The sequence below is a fragment of the Trichophyton verrucosum genome (genome assembly GCF_000151505.1).
Source record: "Trichophyton verrucosum HKI 0517 chromosome Unknown contig00197_1.f1.exp, whole genome shotgun sequence".
NCBI lineage: Eukaryota > Fungi > Ascomycota > Eurotiomycetes > Onygenales > Arthrodermataceae > Trichophyton > Trichophyton verrucosum.
The window spans coordinates 8,537-24,403 of NW_003315525.1; the positions used below are offsets into that span (position 1 = coordinate 8,537).

The 15,867-nt window shown below is 47.8% G+C and overlaps 7 protein-coding genes across 7 annotated transcripts; 2 read left to right on the forward strand and 5 right to left on the reverse strand.

Moving 5' to 3' along the window:
* Positions 1–1,229: 1,229 nt before the first annotated feature.
* TRV_02099 (uncharacterized protein) lies at positions 1,230–2,732 on the forward strand (the record flags this gene model as incomplete). Its single annotated transcript, XM_003023710.1, has 5 exons — positions 1,230–1,580; positions 1,742–1,800; positions 1,974–2,295; positions 2,331–2,516; positions 2,580–2,732. The coding sequence occupies 5 exons, from the start codon at positions 1,230–1,232 to the stop codon at positions 2,730–2,732; spliced, it is 1,071 nt and encodes a 356-aa protein (XP_003023756.1).
* A 1,836-nt stretch (positions 2,733–4,568) lies between these two features.
* On the reverse strand, positions 4,569–5,426 carry TRV_02100 (uncharacterized protein; the record flags this gene model as incomplete). The annotated part of the gene is made up of 1 exon (XM_003023711.1): positions 4,569–5,426. The coding sequence occupies one exon, from the start codon at positions 5,424–5,426 to the stop codon at positions 4,569–4,571; it is 858 nt and encodes a 285-aa protein (XP_003023757.1).
* A 989-nt stretch (positions 5,427–6,415) lies between these two features.
* Positions 6,416–7,993, reverse strand: TRV_02101 (aldehyde dehydrogenase family protein; the record flags this gene model as incomplete). The annotated part of the gene is made up of 3 exons (XM_003023712.1): positions 6,416–7,039; positions 7,112–7,891; positions 7,958–7,993. 3 exons carry the CDS (start codon positions 7,991–7,993, stop codon positions 6,416–6,418), a joined length of 1,440 nt encoding a protein of 479 aa, XP_003023758.1.
* A 426-nt stretch (positions 7,994–8,419) lies between these two features.
* Positions 8,420–11,134, reverse strand: TRV_02102 (uncharacterized protein; the record flags this gene model as incomplete). Its single annotated transcript, XM_003023713.1, has 5 exons — positions 8,420–9,259; positions 9,319–9,368; positions 9,426–10,671; positions 10,730–10,823; positions 10,887–11,134. 5 exons carry the CDS (start codon positions 11,132–11,134, stop codon positions 8,420–8,422), a joined length of 2,478 nt encoding a protein of 825 aa, XP_003023759.1.
* Positions 11,135–12,208: 1,074 nt separating this feature from the next.
* On the forward strand, positions 12,209–12,742 carry TRV_02103 (methionyl-tRNA formyltransferase family protein, putative; the record flags this gene model as incomplete). Its single annotated transcript, XM_003023714.1, has 1 exon — positions 12,209–12,742. One exon carries the CDS (start codon positions 12,209–12,211, stop codon positions 12,740–12,742), a length of 534 nt encoding a protein of 177 aa, XP_003023760.1.
* Positions 12,743–12,804: 62 nt separating this feature from the next.
* TRV_02104 (uncharacterized protein) lies at positions 12,805–13,982 on the reverse strand (the record flags this gene model as incomplete). Its single annotated transcript, XM_003023715.1, has 9 exons — positions 12,805–12,827; positions 12,886–12,964; positions 13,018–13,080; positions 13,137–13,225; positions 13,283–13,334; positions 13,385–13,492; positions 13,556–13,618; positions 13,683–13,769; positions 13,851–13,982. The coding sequence occupies 9 exons, from the start codon at positions 13,980–13,982 to the stop codon at positions 12,805–12,807; spliced, it is 696 nt and encodes a 231-aa protein (XP_003023761.1).
* A 701-nt stretch (positions 13,983–14,683) lies between these two features.
* Positions 14,684–15,280, reverse strand: TRV_02105 (uncharacterized protein; the record flags this gene model as incomplete). The annotated part of the gene is made up of 2 exons (XM_003023716.1): positions 14,684–14,833; positions 14,912–15,280. Coding segments are annotated over 2 exons (519 nt in total), but the record flags the coding sequence as incomplete, so codon positions are not given.
* Between the last annotated feature and the right edge of the window lie 587 nt (positions 15,281–15,867).

Here is a 15,867-nt window from a genome sequence, read left to right on the forward strand (position 1 = left end):
TAGTCGAGAGCCGAAGAGTGGACAGGACCCCTTTCGATCGTTGAAAGTACGAAACCCCGTCGCATTAGGAGAGGTGAATTGTTGCAATAGGAGACGGGGAACAAGGAACGAAAGTCAGGCTCGGTCCAAGCCTCAACGTCCCAACAAGGATCCAATAAAATAATGTGCACCTCAAACAGTGACTCTGAAAGAATAGTGAATGATTGGCTCCGGCTGTTCAGATAAGGGGTAGAGTGTGGAGGTTTCTCACCACAAGCCACAATTGCCCGAGGCACCGCCACCAACCGGGTTGTCAATTATCCTTTTAGTGTGGCTGCCGAGCTGGCATTGCCCTGGCTGACAGGAGAAGAAGTGAGATTTTGACAGGTTGGGATGGACTCCTGCGTCGTGAGTGGTGGTAAGCTTCCTGGAGAAAATGGAGCTAACGGAATGAGCTAACTAGAAACTCACTACTTGAGCTAGAGGGTGAACCTCGCTAGGCTGGGCGGGTTACTCCGGCTTTCTTGTCCTCTTTACACATGTGACTCTTGCGAATGTTTTCTCGATCGCTTGTCTCAAAGGGTTTACAGCCTCAACTGGAGTGTTCTCTCACCTACCTCCACCCCCCTAAAAGGGGGAAAAAAAAGGTCCCGGCGCAGCTTTTACTTTCCAACCAGGTCGCAGCAAGGCAGTCCTTCCTCCCGCAGCTGTCTCACAGCGGGCAACTGGTTGGAGGGCGCCTATCCCTGTGAGATGCGAGGCCAACAAGTGATTGAGGCTAGCCGATGGATGGCGTGACCCTCAGCTCTTATCTCATACAGCTGGCACGGAGGAGTGTGTTGTGATATCGGCGACATCTGGCTAATGCTATAGTATCACTCTTAATCTTGCCAGAAAATATCCCGCCCTAGCCACGGCTACGACGCAAGTAAATATGCTGCGGTTAGCGACGACAACTGCTGCCCCGTCGACAGGCAAGCACGCAGCAAGCGGCAGAGCAGTGCAGAGTGAATATAAAATTAATATACTTGAATATACATGCCAAAGTTCACGTATTACATAAGCAGCTCAAGGTAAGGCTGAGGCGGCCTGCAGCCACGCACGACGACGTAATCGGGCCCGCGTTATCTCCACGCACCGGCCTGCGCTACTGAACGCGCGCGGGTGGACGTAGGCCGCGCGGTGCGTGTGCGCAAGGCCTGACTAAGCCGACCAATAGCGCTGGGGCCCCACTTAAAATCGCCCAAAGGATGCAAAATAGCCCAAAGCGGGCTAGAGCCAAAAACCAGCGACAAGTGTGCACGCTCAACCTCCCGGTAAAACAACCTCCAGTTCTTCATTCTTCTCCTTCGAACCATCACCTCCATCTCAGACAGCGACAGCCCATCCCAGATCAGCCCCAGCACGCAGCAGAAAGCAGCTCCAGTAAGGCTCTCCTCACAGACCTCTCCCTCTCGCAGCTCGTTTTCCGTCCTCTTGCTGCTCGCCTCGATCCCTTTTTCCGCCTTGCTCTCCCTGCTCTCTCCCCTTGTTGCCAGCTCTTCCAGTCACTGCTCCTTGACCCGAAAACATATAAAAAAAAGACGAAGAAGAAGATAACTGTATGTAACTGCCTGTACACTACATTTTTTCCCCTCCTCCAGCATCCCTCTTTGCCACCAGCCTCCGGTTCTGTCCCCTCGTCGTGTCGTGGACCCCGTCGAGTTTCCTTGGCTGTATCCCTTGCCCTGTCTGCCTGTTATCATTTTTCAGCTTGCTCCAGAAAACTGATAAGAAGAACCCATCTTGGGTTGTTGTCTCTACAGATGGCCGAGATTCGTCGTAAGCTCGTCATCGTTGGCGATGGTGCCTGCGGAAAGACTTGTTTGTTGATGTGAGTAAACACCGTTATCTTGCTCTCACTGTCCCTCCCTCCCTCGTTTATGCAGCGTGTTTGCTCACCATATACCTTGGAACATACATGCTAATCTGTGTTGAACAGCGTTTTCTCGAAGGGCACTTTCCCAGAGGTTAGTTTCTGCTCAATATCTGCTACCGCCGATCCATCGACCGAGCGTTTCGGACTGTGATTACAACATATCCAATATCTTGACTAACCTTGCTTCTCTCCATCAAAAGGTCTACGTCCCAACTGTCTTCGAGAACTATGTTGCCGATGTCGAGGTTGATGGAAAGCATGTTGAGCTCGCCCTATGGGATACTGCTGGTCAGGAAGATTATGACCGTCTTCGCCCACTTTCATACCCAGACTCCCACGTCATTCTGATCTGCTTCGCCATCGATTCCCCAGACTCCCTTGACAACGTCCAAGAGAAGGTAAGGAAGCTGCAGCTAGCTGATAAAAACAACAGAGCAAAACAGTTCGTATCAGATTGCTAACAGTGTTGAAAAAATACAAACAGTGGATCTCTGAGGTCCTTCACTTCTGCTCCGGCCACCCTATCATTCTCGTTGGATGCAAGAAGGATCTTCGACATGACCAACGAACCATAGAGGAACTGCACAAGACCTCCCAGAAGCCTGTAACCCCTGAGCAGGTATGTGATAAGTTTCTCTCCCCCTATTCGTCACTTTCAACATTTATCTAACAAATGTCATAGGGTGAGGAGGTCCGCAAGAAGATTGGCGCATACAAGTACCTGGAGTGCTCTGCCCGAACAAACGAGGGTGTCCGCGAAGTTTTCGAGTCAGCCACCCGTGCTGCCCTGCTATCCAAAGAGAAGACCAAGAAGTCCAAGTGTAGGCTTTTGTAAGGAGTTGTCCATCTACCCGGTTGATTCTCTTCAAAGCGTGCAGTTTTTTCACCTCCATCAGTCGCCCAGGCGGACAGGACTTTTGACAAACGAGATCAAGAATGCGTGAACGCAATGTGTCCCTGACTATTGACCCTCTACCTTGTTGATGTGGGTTGAGGGTGGTCTGTACCCTACAAGCAATATGTGTCTCATGGCGATTTCTGTCTGGTTATACGGGATTTGCCCCCACCTTGTTGTTCTCACCCATCTGAGGATCCGGAAAGCAGCATGTCAAGGGAGAGAGCGTAGTCTTTGTTTTGCCAGGCACAACATTCGGCGATCATGCAGCTTTGCTCTCTCATACACCACGAGTACAGTTCCGTCTCTCTTTCCTTGAATCCTCTTACTATTTTCCTATCTCATTTTCCCCTTTATTCTCCTTGCCTTTTCTTTTATTTTATTTTTTCCTCTTTCCTCTTTTGTTCTCTTTAATTATGTTTTCTTTTAATTTGTGAGCCTGGAACCAGCAAGCTGCCATCTATCAAACCACCCCCAGCTTTTCTCCTCTACCTTGGACGGAGTATTAAAGAGGACAGCGATAAACGAGGACTTATGTGTCTTTTTATACCTAGTTGCCTATATCCCCTCATGTTGCTTGCTAGTTCACACTCAATTCTGCCCCTTCTGGAGCGAAAGAAAATGGAAAAACCACCCAGAATCGACCCTTTATACCTACCAACACACAAATTACTTGAAGAAACACTATGGAGATACCACGACCATTTGCTCAATCATATCTCAATATCTTGTTTCTCACTCCTCCTTCTCGTTACCACCTGTCGTCCTACTTCGTTCCCCCCTCAAGTCCTTTAATCCCGCCGTAACAAAACACCTGGTTCGATATTAACAGCTTGTTCCTGGACACTGGTTCACAAATCAGCATATACTCTCTGCTTGAACCTGATAAATCGCATTCTTACTTGCTGTCAAGACTTATGTCAGACCCCTGCCCTCTCCTTTCTTTCGTCTACTTCGTATCCAGGCATTTTCCCCATTCGTTTATCGTCATGGCGTAATACTCTAGTCGATCATATAATCAAACACCCGTTTGGCTTGTATGCTGCTACCTCTGGGTCCTCCGTATAGCCTGTTCCTCTGCCATACCGGTATGTTGTTATAGGTACCGACATGTCATAAGTTAAGCTTAAAGCACAAGCACCTGAAAAGGCTATTTTTGGCTTTTAATATCAACGACCTATGCGTTCTGAAGGATTGCATAACATCACAATCCTGTTCATCCTTGTCACTGACGCTGGTGTGGAATTCCAGCCAACTCTTTCTGCTGATGTCCCTCGAGGACGTATAGTATGGCTGCTAAGATCGGTTAGTTGCATGGGCGTTGGAGGGCTGCTGATGGACAGGAGGACCTATGCCTGGGCAGCACTCGTCTACAGATATATCCCCAAGTCGAAGAAAAGGCCAAAGGCTATTTAGTCTCGAGTTCAGTCAAACAGATCATTCCATATCGTGGGGAGGTTTGGCAGAGTGAGCTTTAGTGCATGATGTGATTATCAACTCACTGCAACCGTTGACATAAAGACGAAGGACATGGAGAATGCAAGCTAAACATTAGACACGGTAATGTGAGAATAAGTTTCCAAAAATAATCGCATATTTACATTCGTTAATTGATATATTAGTTTTATATGTTCGTTTGAGGTGAGATAACTCCAGCTCGAGTCAATTGAACATTAATCCATATAGTCTCCTGTATTTCCCTTGTCAAAAGTTGCCAAAAGCAGTCAACCCGTGCTTCTAGCAGTCGCATATTCCACAACTTTCCCATGCACAAGATTATGCTGCAATCTCTTGCCGTCCGTTGTCTGGCAACTCAGTTGCCCTAGGTTGTTGAGGCATGGACAGCATCTGCCGTTTGGTGAACATCCCACTATCCGCCAATTCCGATCTTGGTGATAGGGGTGATGATGCTGTAGACATAGTTTGAGATTCTGCCATCGATGGTTGAGTCGGAGAATGCATTTCATGAGCAGAAGGTGAACCTGATCCCCCAGACTGGCCTTTGGGCTCCTCTACCGATGCTTTAACAATGGGATTCCGCTGTCCAAGTCTATATGATATGAAGCAGAGGAAGGCTACAAATGCAATGAGGCCGATTACTCCAACCACGATTCCTGCGATGGCCCCGCCTGAAAGCTTTCCTGAACCGACTGGTGGTGGTATTGGGGTGTTCGTTGAGGTTGATGGTGAGGTTGGAATGAATGTCATGGGCGAGGTGCTCTCAGGGGAAGACGTATTGCTCGTGCTAGCAGAGGATTCGGTGGGGGTTGGTTCAGCTGATGAAGGTGTTGACGATATCTCCTCGCCGTTCATGTTGACGAGATATGATAAAGACACATTTTGTCCCTGGTATCGAGGCCCCCATGGAGGACAGGACCATCCGTTACGGTCTCCGCAATGGTCATCTGAGAACAGAGAGATGCAATGCATGCTCCCCTCCGAATCCCATCGATACTGTTTTCCCTTCGGGAGGTTCATCTTGGTACATTTTCGGTCGTTGGTTCCATTGTCTATATGGGTGTCGCCACGGTCATCAGTCCACCACCAAGTCCAGCCATGTGTGAGGCTTGGTAGGAAGGCGATAATAATGAAGGCCAGCCGGATTGATGGCCACTGTTTCGTTTGGGAGGGCATTCTGTCTGCGACGACGGGGTGGGTCGAGCGTGCCGCAACTTTCACTCCATCTTAAGCCTTTTGTTTGATATATCCAAACAACTGAGCGTTGAAATGCGCACACGATTCTAGATAAGATATTCGAAGCCCGTTCAGCGGTGAATGTTTCCTTCAAAAGTGGTGTACCACGTCAGATGAGATGATATAAAAATTCTCGTATAGACAGCAAATTGCCGGGAGAGGGCCCTGTTAAAGGGGCTACGACCATGCCGTGCAGCGACTTCCTCGACCCGAGAATTCACCCATGCCGTCTTTCCTCCATCCCATGGGCAGGGAATATGGTGGAGTCGTATCCTCCTGATCTGGATATTTTGCAGCTGCTCACACCCTGAGTGGTTAGCGGGCCTCGTATAACGCCTAGCTGGTGGAGATAGCTTTCTTCAGCTCATTCCACCCTGGCAACTATGAGGCTCTAGATTTGAACATCCTGTCGCATAACACACGGATATCCAGTGAAAATTCACCTCCGGAACCTCGTTTCTCTGGTATTTGGTGAGAGAATATCATGTTTGTTTATTTATCAAGACTGGACGGGAAACTCCCGTTTATTTCGGCGGTTGTAACTAACCAAGGGACAGGACAAAGTCTAACCGTGAGTGATCGACATTAAAAGCATGTGGCAGCCTTGCTCAGACGTTCAGGTACAGGCAGTTAACTACAGAAGCTATAGAAGTCGGTTAGACTCCAAACCACAGGGGTTGACTTGTCGGGACGTTATGTCGACCTCTCCCCAACTGAACCCGGTTCCATGAATATAATGAATATTTTGACATAACTCTAGGAGATATCTGGATCGGAGATGCTATTATACCCCTGAAGGAAGCCATTATCATTCTTGTTGGTTGTGAGGATGGATACCCTAACCGAAAGACTATGAACCGAGAGAAACGATGTACTATAATTATAATACACATCCCGGACTATGCTTTCAAATCTGGAGTGAGATACCATTACCTCTTGCTCAGCCAAAGAGCTTGGTGGTTACAATATTGCTTCAGTCCTTCCACGCCAAATTCAGTTCCGATACCACTGCATTTATGTCCCCCAAAGGGGATATGAGGCAAAGCATTGAAATGGCAATTAATCCAGGCAACGCCGGAATCAAACTGCCTGAGGATTCTCTCGGCGCGGACAAGGTCTTTGCTCCATACGGATGCCCCAAGACCCATGTTAGAGTCATTCGCACGAGCAATAACCTCATCTTCATCAGACCATTTGAGGAGAGGAAGGACCGGGCCAAAGGGTTCCTCGGTCACTGCGCGGGAAGTATCTGGCGGGTTGTCGATGATGGTAGGCTTGATGTAGTATCCTTCTGACTCCTCGACTTCTCCTCCAAGAATAGGCCTTACACCTTCCGCTTTGATAGCCTCGATGAGTGATTTGACGCTCTCATACTGCATATTGTTTTGGATCGGACCGATAAACGAATCTGGATTGTGACCTTCACCCACTTTTAGGGCTGCAGTATATTTGACCAAGGCATCACGGAACTGATCATATATCTTCTCGTGAACATATAGCCGTTTTATCATCATGCAGATCTGGCTGGAGCAGTAGAAGCAGGCCGTGGCAATCTACAAGACTCGTCAGTATGCGAACTGCAATAAACTATCATACTTTTGAAAAAGGAGTCGAATCTCTCCAACCTTTGGAATAACCTCCTCGAGATCTACATCTTCGCACACAACAGCCGCATCGTTTCCACCTAGTTCAAGCGTCACTCTTTTCAGCGACTTTGCACAGCTTTCCATAACTTTCTTTCCCGTCGCAATTGAGCCGGTGAAGCTTATCTTGTCAATCCCTGAGTGGGCGGTCATCATCGGACCCAGATCATCTCCACCACTAAGAACTTGCAAAATGCCAGGAGGAAAGTACTGCATGCCGAGCTCGCCTAATTTTAGGCCACAATAGGGAGTAAAAGGAGACGGCTTCAGAATAATAGCGTTCCCGGTATAGATAGCGGCTGCTATCTTCCCACAGGCAAGGAGAATGGGGTAGTTCCATGGAACGATACCACAAGCAACACCTAATGGGGTATATCGGCTAATAATCTTATGCTCGTCTGTGTCCTCGAGGACCTCTTCATTCATACTCAGTGAGGAAATGCCCTTGAGGAATGCCACTGCAGCCCCTGCCTCGGCCTGAGCCTGCTCTAACGGCTTGCCTTGCTCTGTGACTAGGAGGTCGGCGAATTCGTCCTTGTAGTGATCGAGACCATCTGCATAGCAATGAAGAGCTGCCCTACGCTCTTCGAAGGTGGTTTTCGACCATTTGCTGAACGCAGTCCTTGCAGCCGAGACCGCAAGATCAAGATCGGCCTGGGTACACACAGGAACTTCGGCTAGGGGTTTCTTGTTGGCTGGATTGATGCCGTGACGAGTTACAGCAGTAGTAGTACGTTTGCCGTCGATCGTGTTATAAAATTCCTATCATATTCTATTAGCAAGAGGACACCAGATAGTTAACTCATATCCCGCCAAATATCTGCTTACTTTGAAGTCCATTCTTGGATACTCTGCTGAACCCATGTTTGCTGGTGTAAAGTGTTCTGATATAACCCACTAACACTATTGTATTTTGTTCTTGCAGGATGAAATCTCAAAGATCCTTTGACACGGGGATGCCCGGGAGCAACTTACTATTTATTTATCAGCAGCGGGGGAACTTGGAAGGATGGCTGTGGAGTTGAACCGCAGATACATGGGACAGCCCTCGTTATCTCTCGGGAACTTTGGCTTGGTAACTAGTTAATGCAGCCTGGGACGTAGTACAGCATAAATGACAACGACCTCGACAAGGGGGACTCGCTCGGAAGATCCGCTCTTGAAGGAAACGATTTACACGTTAAACACCATATATTTGTTGGGTTCATTGATTTCCTTGACTAACTAGTCTCAACTAGGTTGAAAAGTTTGACGCTTACCAATCAATGTACGACTAACAACGGCCGACATCTACCTGTTTAGGTTGATTAATGCATCGATATACTTCTTTGCATCAAGCCCAACTCCTTCGACGAGTCCTCCGGGCGTCCCGGACCACCCTTCCAGTTCTCTTCCGAACCGACCTCCAATACTTCGAAGGAATCCTGGCCCGCTTTGGCTTCGGATGTGTCCTCTGCCCGACTGTTTGAAATCACTTGCTTTTCTCACAAGGAACGCTACATTAGCAGTGGACTCGCAATGCCCTTCTCTTGACATGTGGCTTTCGAGATGTCTCGAGGATATTCCAGCTGTAGCTTGCGATTGTGCATCGCTCGAGCCGCTCTTCTCGCTGTTGCTAGAGGTCGCATGCGGGCTGCGGAGGTCCGGTGGTGTAGGTAAACGCATCCAAAGGACCCACCAACCACGGTTCGTTTTACATATTCTTTCCAGCTCGGATGATTGGGGCTTGGTCTCCAAGTAGGTATTGATTATCTGGGCGTACACATTGAGAGCATCTGCACGACTCCAAGGAGGTAAGTGACTGATATCCCTCGGGTTGTTATACGCTCTAATCTGGTCTGATGGTATTTCCGGTTCTGGGATGTTTGGTAGTGAGGTTCGGATGGTCCGATGGAACGGCTCATAGATGATATCGTAAAGGGTTTCTTCGGAGGAAGATTTACCTTGACCCCTGGCGAACTGGTGGAGGTCGTAGCGGGAGAGCCTCTCTACTATTTTTGAAGGCGACGTAGAAGAAAGCAGGGGTTTCTGTAGTGGCCCGATTTGATGGTGGATAGTTCGATAGAAGCTAGCGGATGAAAGGGCCTTTGTGCCACACTCAAACAAAAAGGTGAACATGAATGGTTGGTACTAATAATATCGTCAGCATACACACATTTTTCCCTTTCTGGAGGCAGTTCCGATTATACCAGGTATATGACGACTTGCAGTGACTTGGGAACAAGTGTAGGGGAGGAGTCTATGCAAACCGTTAGTCATCACATATTTCTTGTGAGGTAATGGAAACGCTTCATACCTTCATGGAGTGACGAAGATTGCACCGTCACCTCTAGCTTTCGTACAATAATCTTACTGGATGTAAGCTGTTTAGTAGATTCAACTATCGAATTTTCCTCCTCTATGTTTTCACTGTCACTTTCTTCATTTTCAAGGTCATCACGGAGGCCTATTAGGAATCTACCAGTGGATTCCACCGCCCGGCCGGATTGTCTTTGATGTGGATTAGATGGCAGATTTTTTGGTGTACTTTGTGGCTGGTCGGAATTAGTACCAGTGTTCAAGGATGGGCTATCTGAAGTGGCCCCCCATGCGGATCCATATCCTAAGGTAATGATATTGAGAATGTTTTCCGTCCCGAAGGTGGACGAATCTGCAGCTTTGTCACTTGGTGCTTTCGGGGACTTAAAACCAGTTTCTGAGCCCTTGGGTTTCGCCGAAGTGACAACTAAGGGAGGAGGGATCCGTGGAGAAAATTCGGTAGGCTGGATCGATGGCTCATGATGTGGTTTCACTGGAACTGGGCTGGTATTTGCTTCCAACTGGGAGTTCTTGGGTCGCTTTTCTTTGCGTCTTTGCTTTCTCTTCCGGCGGTGAGTCGATTTAGGGTCACCACGTACTCCATAAGCGTCTTCACCATATCTATACACCCATTCCATCCACTGAGAGACGTGTGTTAAAGATTCCCGTGACAATGCCCCGATTCCAGAAAATATGACACCGTCTTGCGGACCAGGCGACATCATACAGCCAATCCACTCTTGTTTATAAGACTTTGTAGGCTCCTTTTTGGAAGGTGTCTCCTCTCTTGAGGGATTCTCGGCATCACCAAACCTTGAGACTACCATATCAACCAAACCTTCTGTCCTCGAGATGAACCCTTCTAGAACCTCTCGTTCACCGCTCCCCCATTCCTCTTCACCGACTCCTATTCCAAGCTCTCCGCCTCCAGCTAGCTTGGTGGCAGAAAAGAGATCTATTGCTGGGTTGCCATTGAGCAAAACATCCCAACTCCACACAAACCGTGTCCAATATCGGTCAAGATAGATGCAGAAGGTTTTCCTTGATATGGTTTTGTAAAGACTTGCCAGAGAACTGCCATGATGTAGCAAGAATATGGAATACGCCTTCGAGAGTTGTTGGCTAAGGAGATATGGAGATGATAGTTCTCTCGAAGAGTATTCAACCTGGATATCATTTGAGGTCTCTTCTCTGGATCTTGTCGACCCTTTTTGGGTATGTATTATTTTTGTCAAGTCAATACTCTATTAGATGCATTAGGACTATTGACTAGATCGAGGTTGATTTTAAAGATATTCTTACTGCTAGAATCCACCAACCGGGCTCCAACTCTTTCAAAACAATTCGAGAGTTTTCAGTCTCTATTGAGTCGACGGGCTCTCCGCTTGAGAAGTTTCTGCATATTATTTGGTTAGCGAGCCTCGACTGCCTTTAATTCTCATGATCTCTCGTTACGCACTTGGCGAAGCTCACCATGCCTTGCGCAAGCCCTACATGGCGTAGTCTTTTATTCTCTTCCTCAGAGGAGTCTGCGCTCGCCGTATCCCTTTCGGGCACATCTCTTGGTAGCTTTGTTTGACTCGGAGTTGAGTAGTAGAACAGAATCTGGTCCTGAAGGGTCTCATCCGTGGTCCCGAGCGACGGGTTGTATATGGTCAGGAACGAGAGCTGTGCTGGTATTATAGATGGTGGTTTAAGCGGAGGCATTTCACATGGTGGTATCACTCTGTCCCTGGTCTACCTGCCCTCGTTGCACTCGAAATGAGAAGCCTCTCTCTGATATTTGCAGCTTGCTCGTCTTTCCATCAACTGCTCTGATGTCATTTAAGCACTATCACGTGATATCTTCGCTGCCCAGCGCCGAGCTAACTAACTATTATTATTAGCTTTCAAGCTTCAACGACGAAGTGTTGACCCATCATTCTTTCATTCATTCTCAGGCGCCGTCATTGGGGAGATGCTATACTCCGTGAGGCCAAGGGGCCTCGTTCTGCGCACATTAAGGTTCAATTACTTCTTTTCATGCCGGCATTACTCCTCGGCGAAGGCCTGCGATCCTCTTCGAATACTTTTCTGCGGCTCCGATGAGTTTAGTATAGCATCTTTGAAAGCGCTCTACAATGAACGCGCAGAAAGTCCAGACACAATTGCATCTATTGATGTAGTATGTCGACCCGGCAAGCCTGTTGGCCGTGCTATGAAAACAATTCGCGAGGGTATGTTACTCTGTTTACAGAAATGATATAAATACTAATATTGAGTCGTGGTACCTCCTAGTGCCTATCAAAGCCGCCGCAAACGAACTTTCCCTCCCAATACACGAGTTAGATACATTTACCAAATGGGAGGTATGATCATATGAACTCTTCTATGGCTGTCCTGCTCTAATCTGCGACCGCAGCCGCCAAAACCACAGGGTGAACCTATCAATCTAATAATAGCCGTCTCGTTTGGACTCTTTATCCCTTCTAGAATACTGAAAGGAGCGAAATATGGAGGACTCAATGTTCATCCTTCACTCTTACCAGAGTAAGCGCATCTCCACATCTCTGTACGCTCCTAGCTAATCAATGTATTAGTTTTAGAGGAGCCGCTCCTCTTCACCACACTCTACTGGCGGGGGACAAAGCCACTGGGGTCACTTTGCAGACGCTTGATTCTGCTAAATTTGATCATGGTTTAATCCTAGATCAGACACCTGCGCCGGGATTCCCAATACCCGACCCTGACTCTTGCGATCTCCCCCGGCTGCTTAAGTTAGCGTCAACCAGGGGAGCAGAAATGCTTATAAACGGGATTAGGAACCGTCTATTTGTTCCTCCGTTAAACCCTATAATCAAGCAAACGACTTCGGATGAAAGAGAACTAAGGCCTGCTAGTAAGATCAAACCTGAGAACCGCCATGTTGCTTGGAACTCCTGGAATTGGGATACAATTCGGCGTCACCAGATTGTGCTGGGTGCTCTATGGAATACCGCCGCGACATCGCCTACAATACCGGGAGAAGAACATCTAGTGCAGCGGAAAAGGGTAATTTTCGGGAACATGAAGCTAGCTGATAGTACACGGCGAACTGATGGCATACCTTTCACTAAACCTGGGGTTCCGTTTACCTTCAAAGATCCGGTCAATAAGAGGGATGAAGGACGGCTATTTGTGTTTACAAGTGATGGGAAACTTCTTGAAATAGAAGAAATGAAAGTTGAAGGTGACAGGATGGCTCCTGCATACCGAGCTGCATTAAAGGCTAAACTTGTTGACCCGGTAGCAGCAAGGACTTCAATGCACAGCGTGTTCCACGGTCCTCTTCTATAAAAGGTATTGCTGGATCAAGCCTTTTCCACGCTTGGCATCCATCTAGCCGCATCCATCAGATTTTATCTGATATGGAACCCAGAATCTATATCCAAGATTATTAGCCTTTTTCCTTAAGGTTGGAAATACTTCTAGAAACTTACCAAGTTGGATTTCTTGTCCGGTCATGGAATAGTTTTTAGCAATGGAGACGAAAACATCCGCGCAATCCTCAATATCAGGCTAAAGATTGGCTATTTAGCTCCAGTATCTTGCGAGGGAGGCTATGACCTTACCACTCTCTTTAAGGCCGCCTTCTCAGCATAGCCCTTTTGTACTTCAGGAGGGAATCTTTGCCCCTGCTCAGATCCGTCAGCGCTCTGTGATCTAAGCAAATCAAATTTTTCGAACTAACCCATTCCGTGAGCAGTAGACCTGGAAGCACTGCGTTGGTACGGATTTTCGAACTCTGGGACGAAGCCAGGCCCTTCATTAGATGGATACCTGCATACTTGTTAGTAAATACGGCATAATGTATAGAAACGGTTCATATATACATACTTGCGGCCTTACTAACAGAGTAAGCCATACTACTGCCACCAGGGGTGGCTCCCTAGTTATGAGTTAGCCATGTTTATGGATGACTGGGCAGACCCTATTTACGGCAACTGAGGACGTGATAATAAATGCCCCTCCTTCTGGATTAGCGTTGAAAGTTGGCTCTGCTTCGCGGAAGAGATGCAGGTTTGCTTTCACGTTGGTGTTCCAGCACTGGTTTTTCACATATATCAGCAACCAATATATTCGATCTCTTCACGCATCACGGATGCATACCTTGTCCCATTCATCATCCGTTAGGGCGTTCAAGTCTCCAAACCGAGAAAGTTTAGTCCATCCCTAAGGAGTTGGATATCAGAAAAGCGAATTCTACTACAATGGGGATAACAGTTCGTTGTCTCACAGCGTTAGAGACGATAACGTCGATTCCTCCCAGGAGCTCAATGGTTTTCTTAACTAAATTCTCACAATCCGCCCGGAGGGCCACATCCTGCGTATTAATCAATTAATGGCTGCTCTGCTTAGTGGAATATATGCATAAACTGGTATATTTTAATCATCTTTTGCTTACTCCTTGAATGGCGATGGCTTTAACCTTGTGGTCCGCCTCTATCTTTGCAGCAAGCTCCGTTGCTTGTGCCTCACTTGAATAGTAATTGATAGCCACGTTTGAGCCCTCGGCAGCAAACTTCTCTGCAACCATGGCTCCCAGGCCGCTGCAGCAGCGAGGTCAACTTTGTGTTATGTACGTACGTGGGGTCGGGAAGGAGAGAAAGCGTTGCTCACCGAGAGCCACCAGTGACCAGCACATTACGCCCCTTAAGACTGTATGGCATGTTGATGGATTCCACCGTGAAAGCACTCGGTTACTGGACTATTGAGACTTTTGATATATATACATACATATATATATATGAGTCAATGAGATGATAGAAGGGCCGTAGAGGGGCGGACGGACAGCCTGAGGTCTGATATTGGCTGTCAGCCGAGGCTCTGGGTGGCCCTATGTTTGAATACGAGCTACGGAGTACATAACAGCAGGGGACGACTTCAGCTCGAGGGACATGTATGGACAGCATGGAAGTTGCATGGGTGCCTGACGTGACTTGATGTGTCAGAGTACATGATAATTTGGAATTGTATATATAGCGCAGAACTCAGCAGCACCACACTGCCTGCCTAACAAGACAGTGAAATACAAGGAACAGGAACTCAATTGAGGACGATAGGAAACGTCTTTCATTTCGTTAAGGGCTGATTTTGCCCACTTTCCTCATTTCAACATGAAGGTAAAGAAAAATAATCAGGCTTGGATCGAAAAAAAGGTCTTGTATTTTAGAGAAATCCTCCATAACTTCATAACCTAGCATGATGCTCCGTCGACTCCATATTTTCCCATTTCATTTAAGTAAGCTTCTGCTTAATGAAGAAGCTTCGTAGATGAGAGAATTGCCAGACACACGTTACACCGAGGACGGCGGTTTGAATCAGAGCCCATCGAACGACGCGAGAGTTGGTAGCTTCAGACTGGTCTCTGAACTGGGCTTCTCGTTCCTATTGACATCGAAGAAGATACATGTCAGTCAAAATGCCCTCTGATTTTCTACTTTTGCCTCGTTCGTATGGACTTACACGCTGGAAGACCTGTTCGCGACGTATGTCTTGGAGTCTTCCGTTCAAGTTCCTGACTCTCTCAACCAAATCGTCAAGCTTGCTCTTGTCTTCAGACTCCAAGTGGTTGGACTCGCCGATAGCCATGTCAAGGGTTAACTTCACCGGGCCAGAAGCTCCAGAAAGCCATCCGCTATTGGCATGCGAGTCTGCGGTGAAGCATAGCTTGTGCTGTCCCGCATCAGCGGTGGAAAAGGTGTACCGTCCCTTATCAGCTCCCTTCTGAGACACAACCCGGTGGTCGTTATCAAAGACTTCATCGACAGTGATAGTGATGGTTATACTACTGTCAGGGGCATAGGCGTTGAGATGAGGGTTGTAGACTTCGGACTGGTAATTTCCTTTCCTCGAGAGTTAGAAACCACTGTACTCAAAAGTGACTGCAAAAGGCTCCAACTAACCGACTACCAAAGTGTCCTTGGGCAATTCCTCGTAGAAGCACTTGGGCTGTCGTCCATGGACGTAGAAGTATAGGGAGTGAACAGGAGCAGAGAGCATCAGGAGAGTGACTATGGAGAAGAACGTCGACAGCCACGACGGCTGCGACCTTGACAAAGCCATCCTGTCCGGATATTCCTTAACAAGAGGTACGATCGAATGCAACACTGCAGTCAGCCTATCTTGCTCTAGACTCGCTGTCTGAATGCGAAGCGCTGCGGATAGATTTGACGGTGTTTTTGCATCTCGAGGATGAAGGACACGCTTACCTGGCCCTGAGCTGGCCAATCAGCGTGCGCCCTCGCGACCAGCTAAAAAAAACCACTTTCGCCGCGCCAGCAGCCAACCTGGTCAAGAACAAACCAACAACCAACGGAACCGACTCCGACAAAACTCGCGCCGCAGACGCCTTACGACCTCATATCCAGCTGTTTTCCTGGCTAGAACAAGAGAGAGAGAGAGAGAGGAGGGAGGAAGAA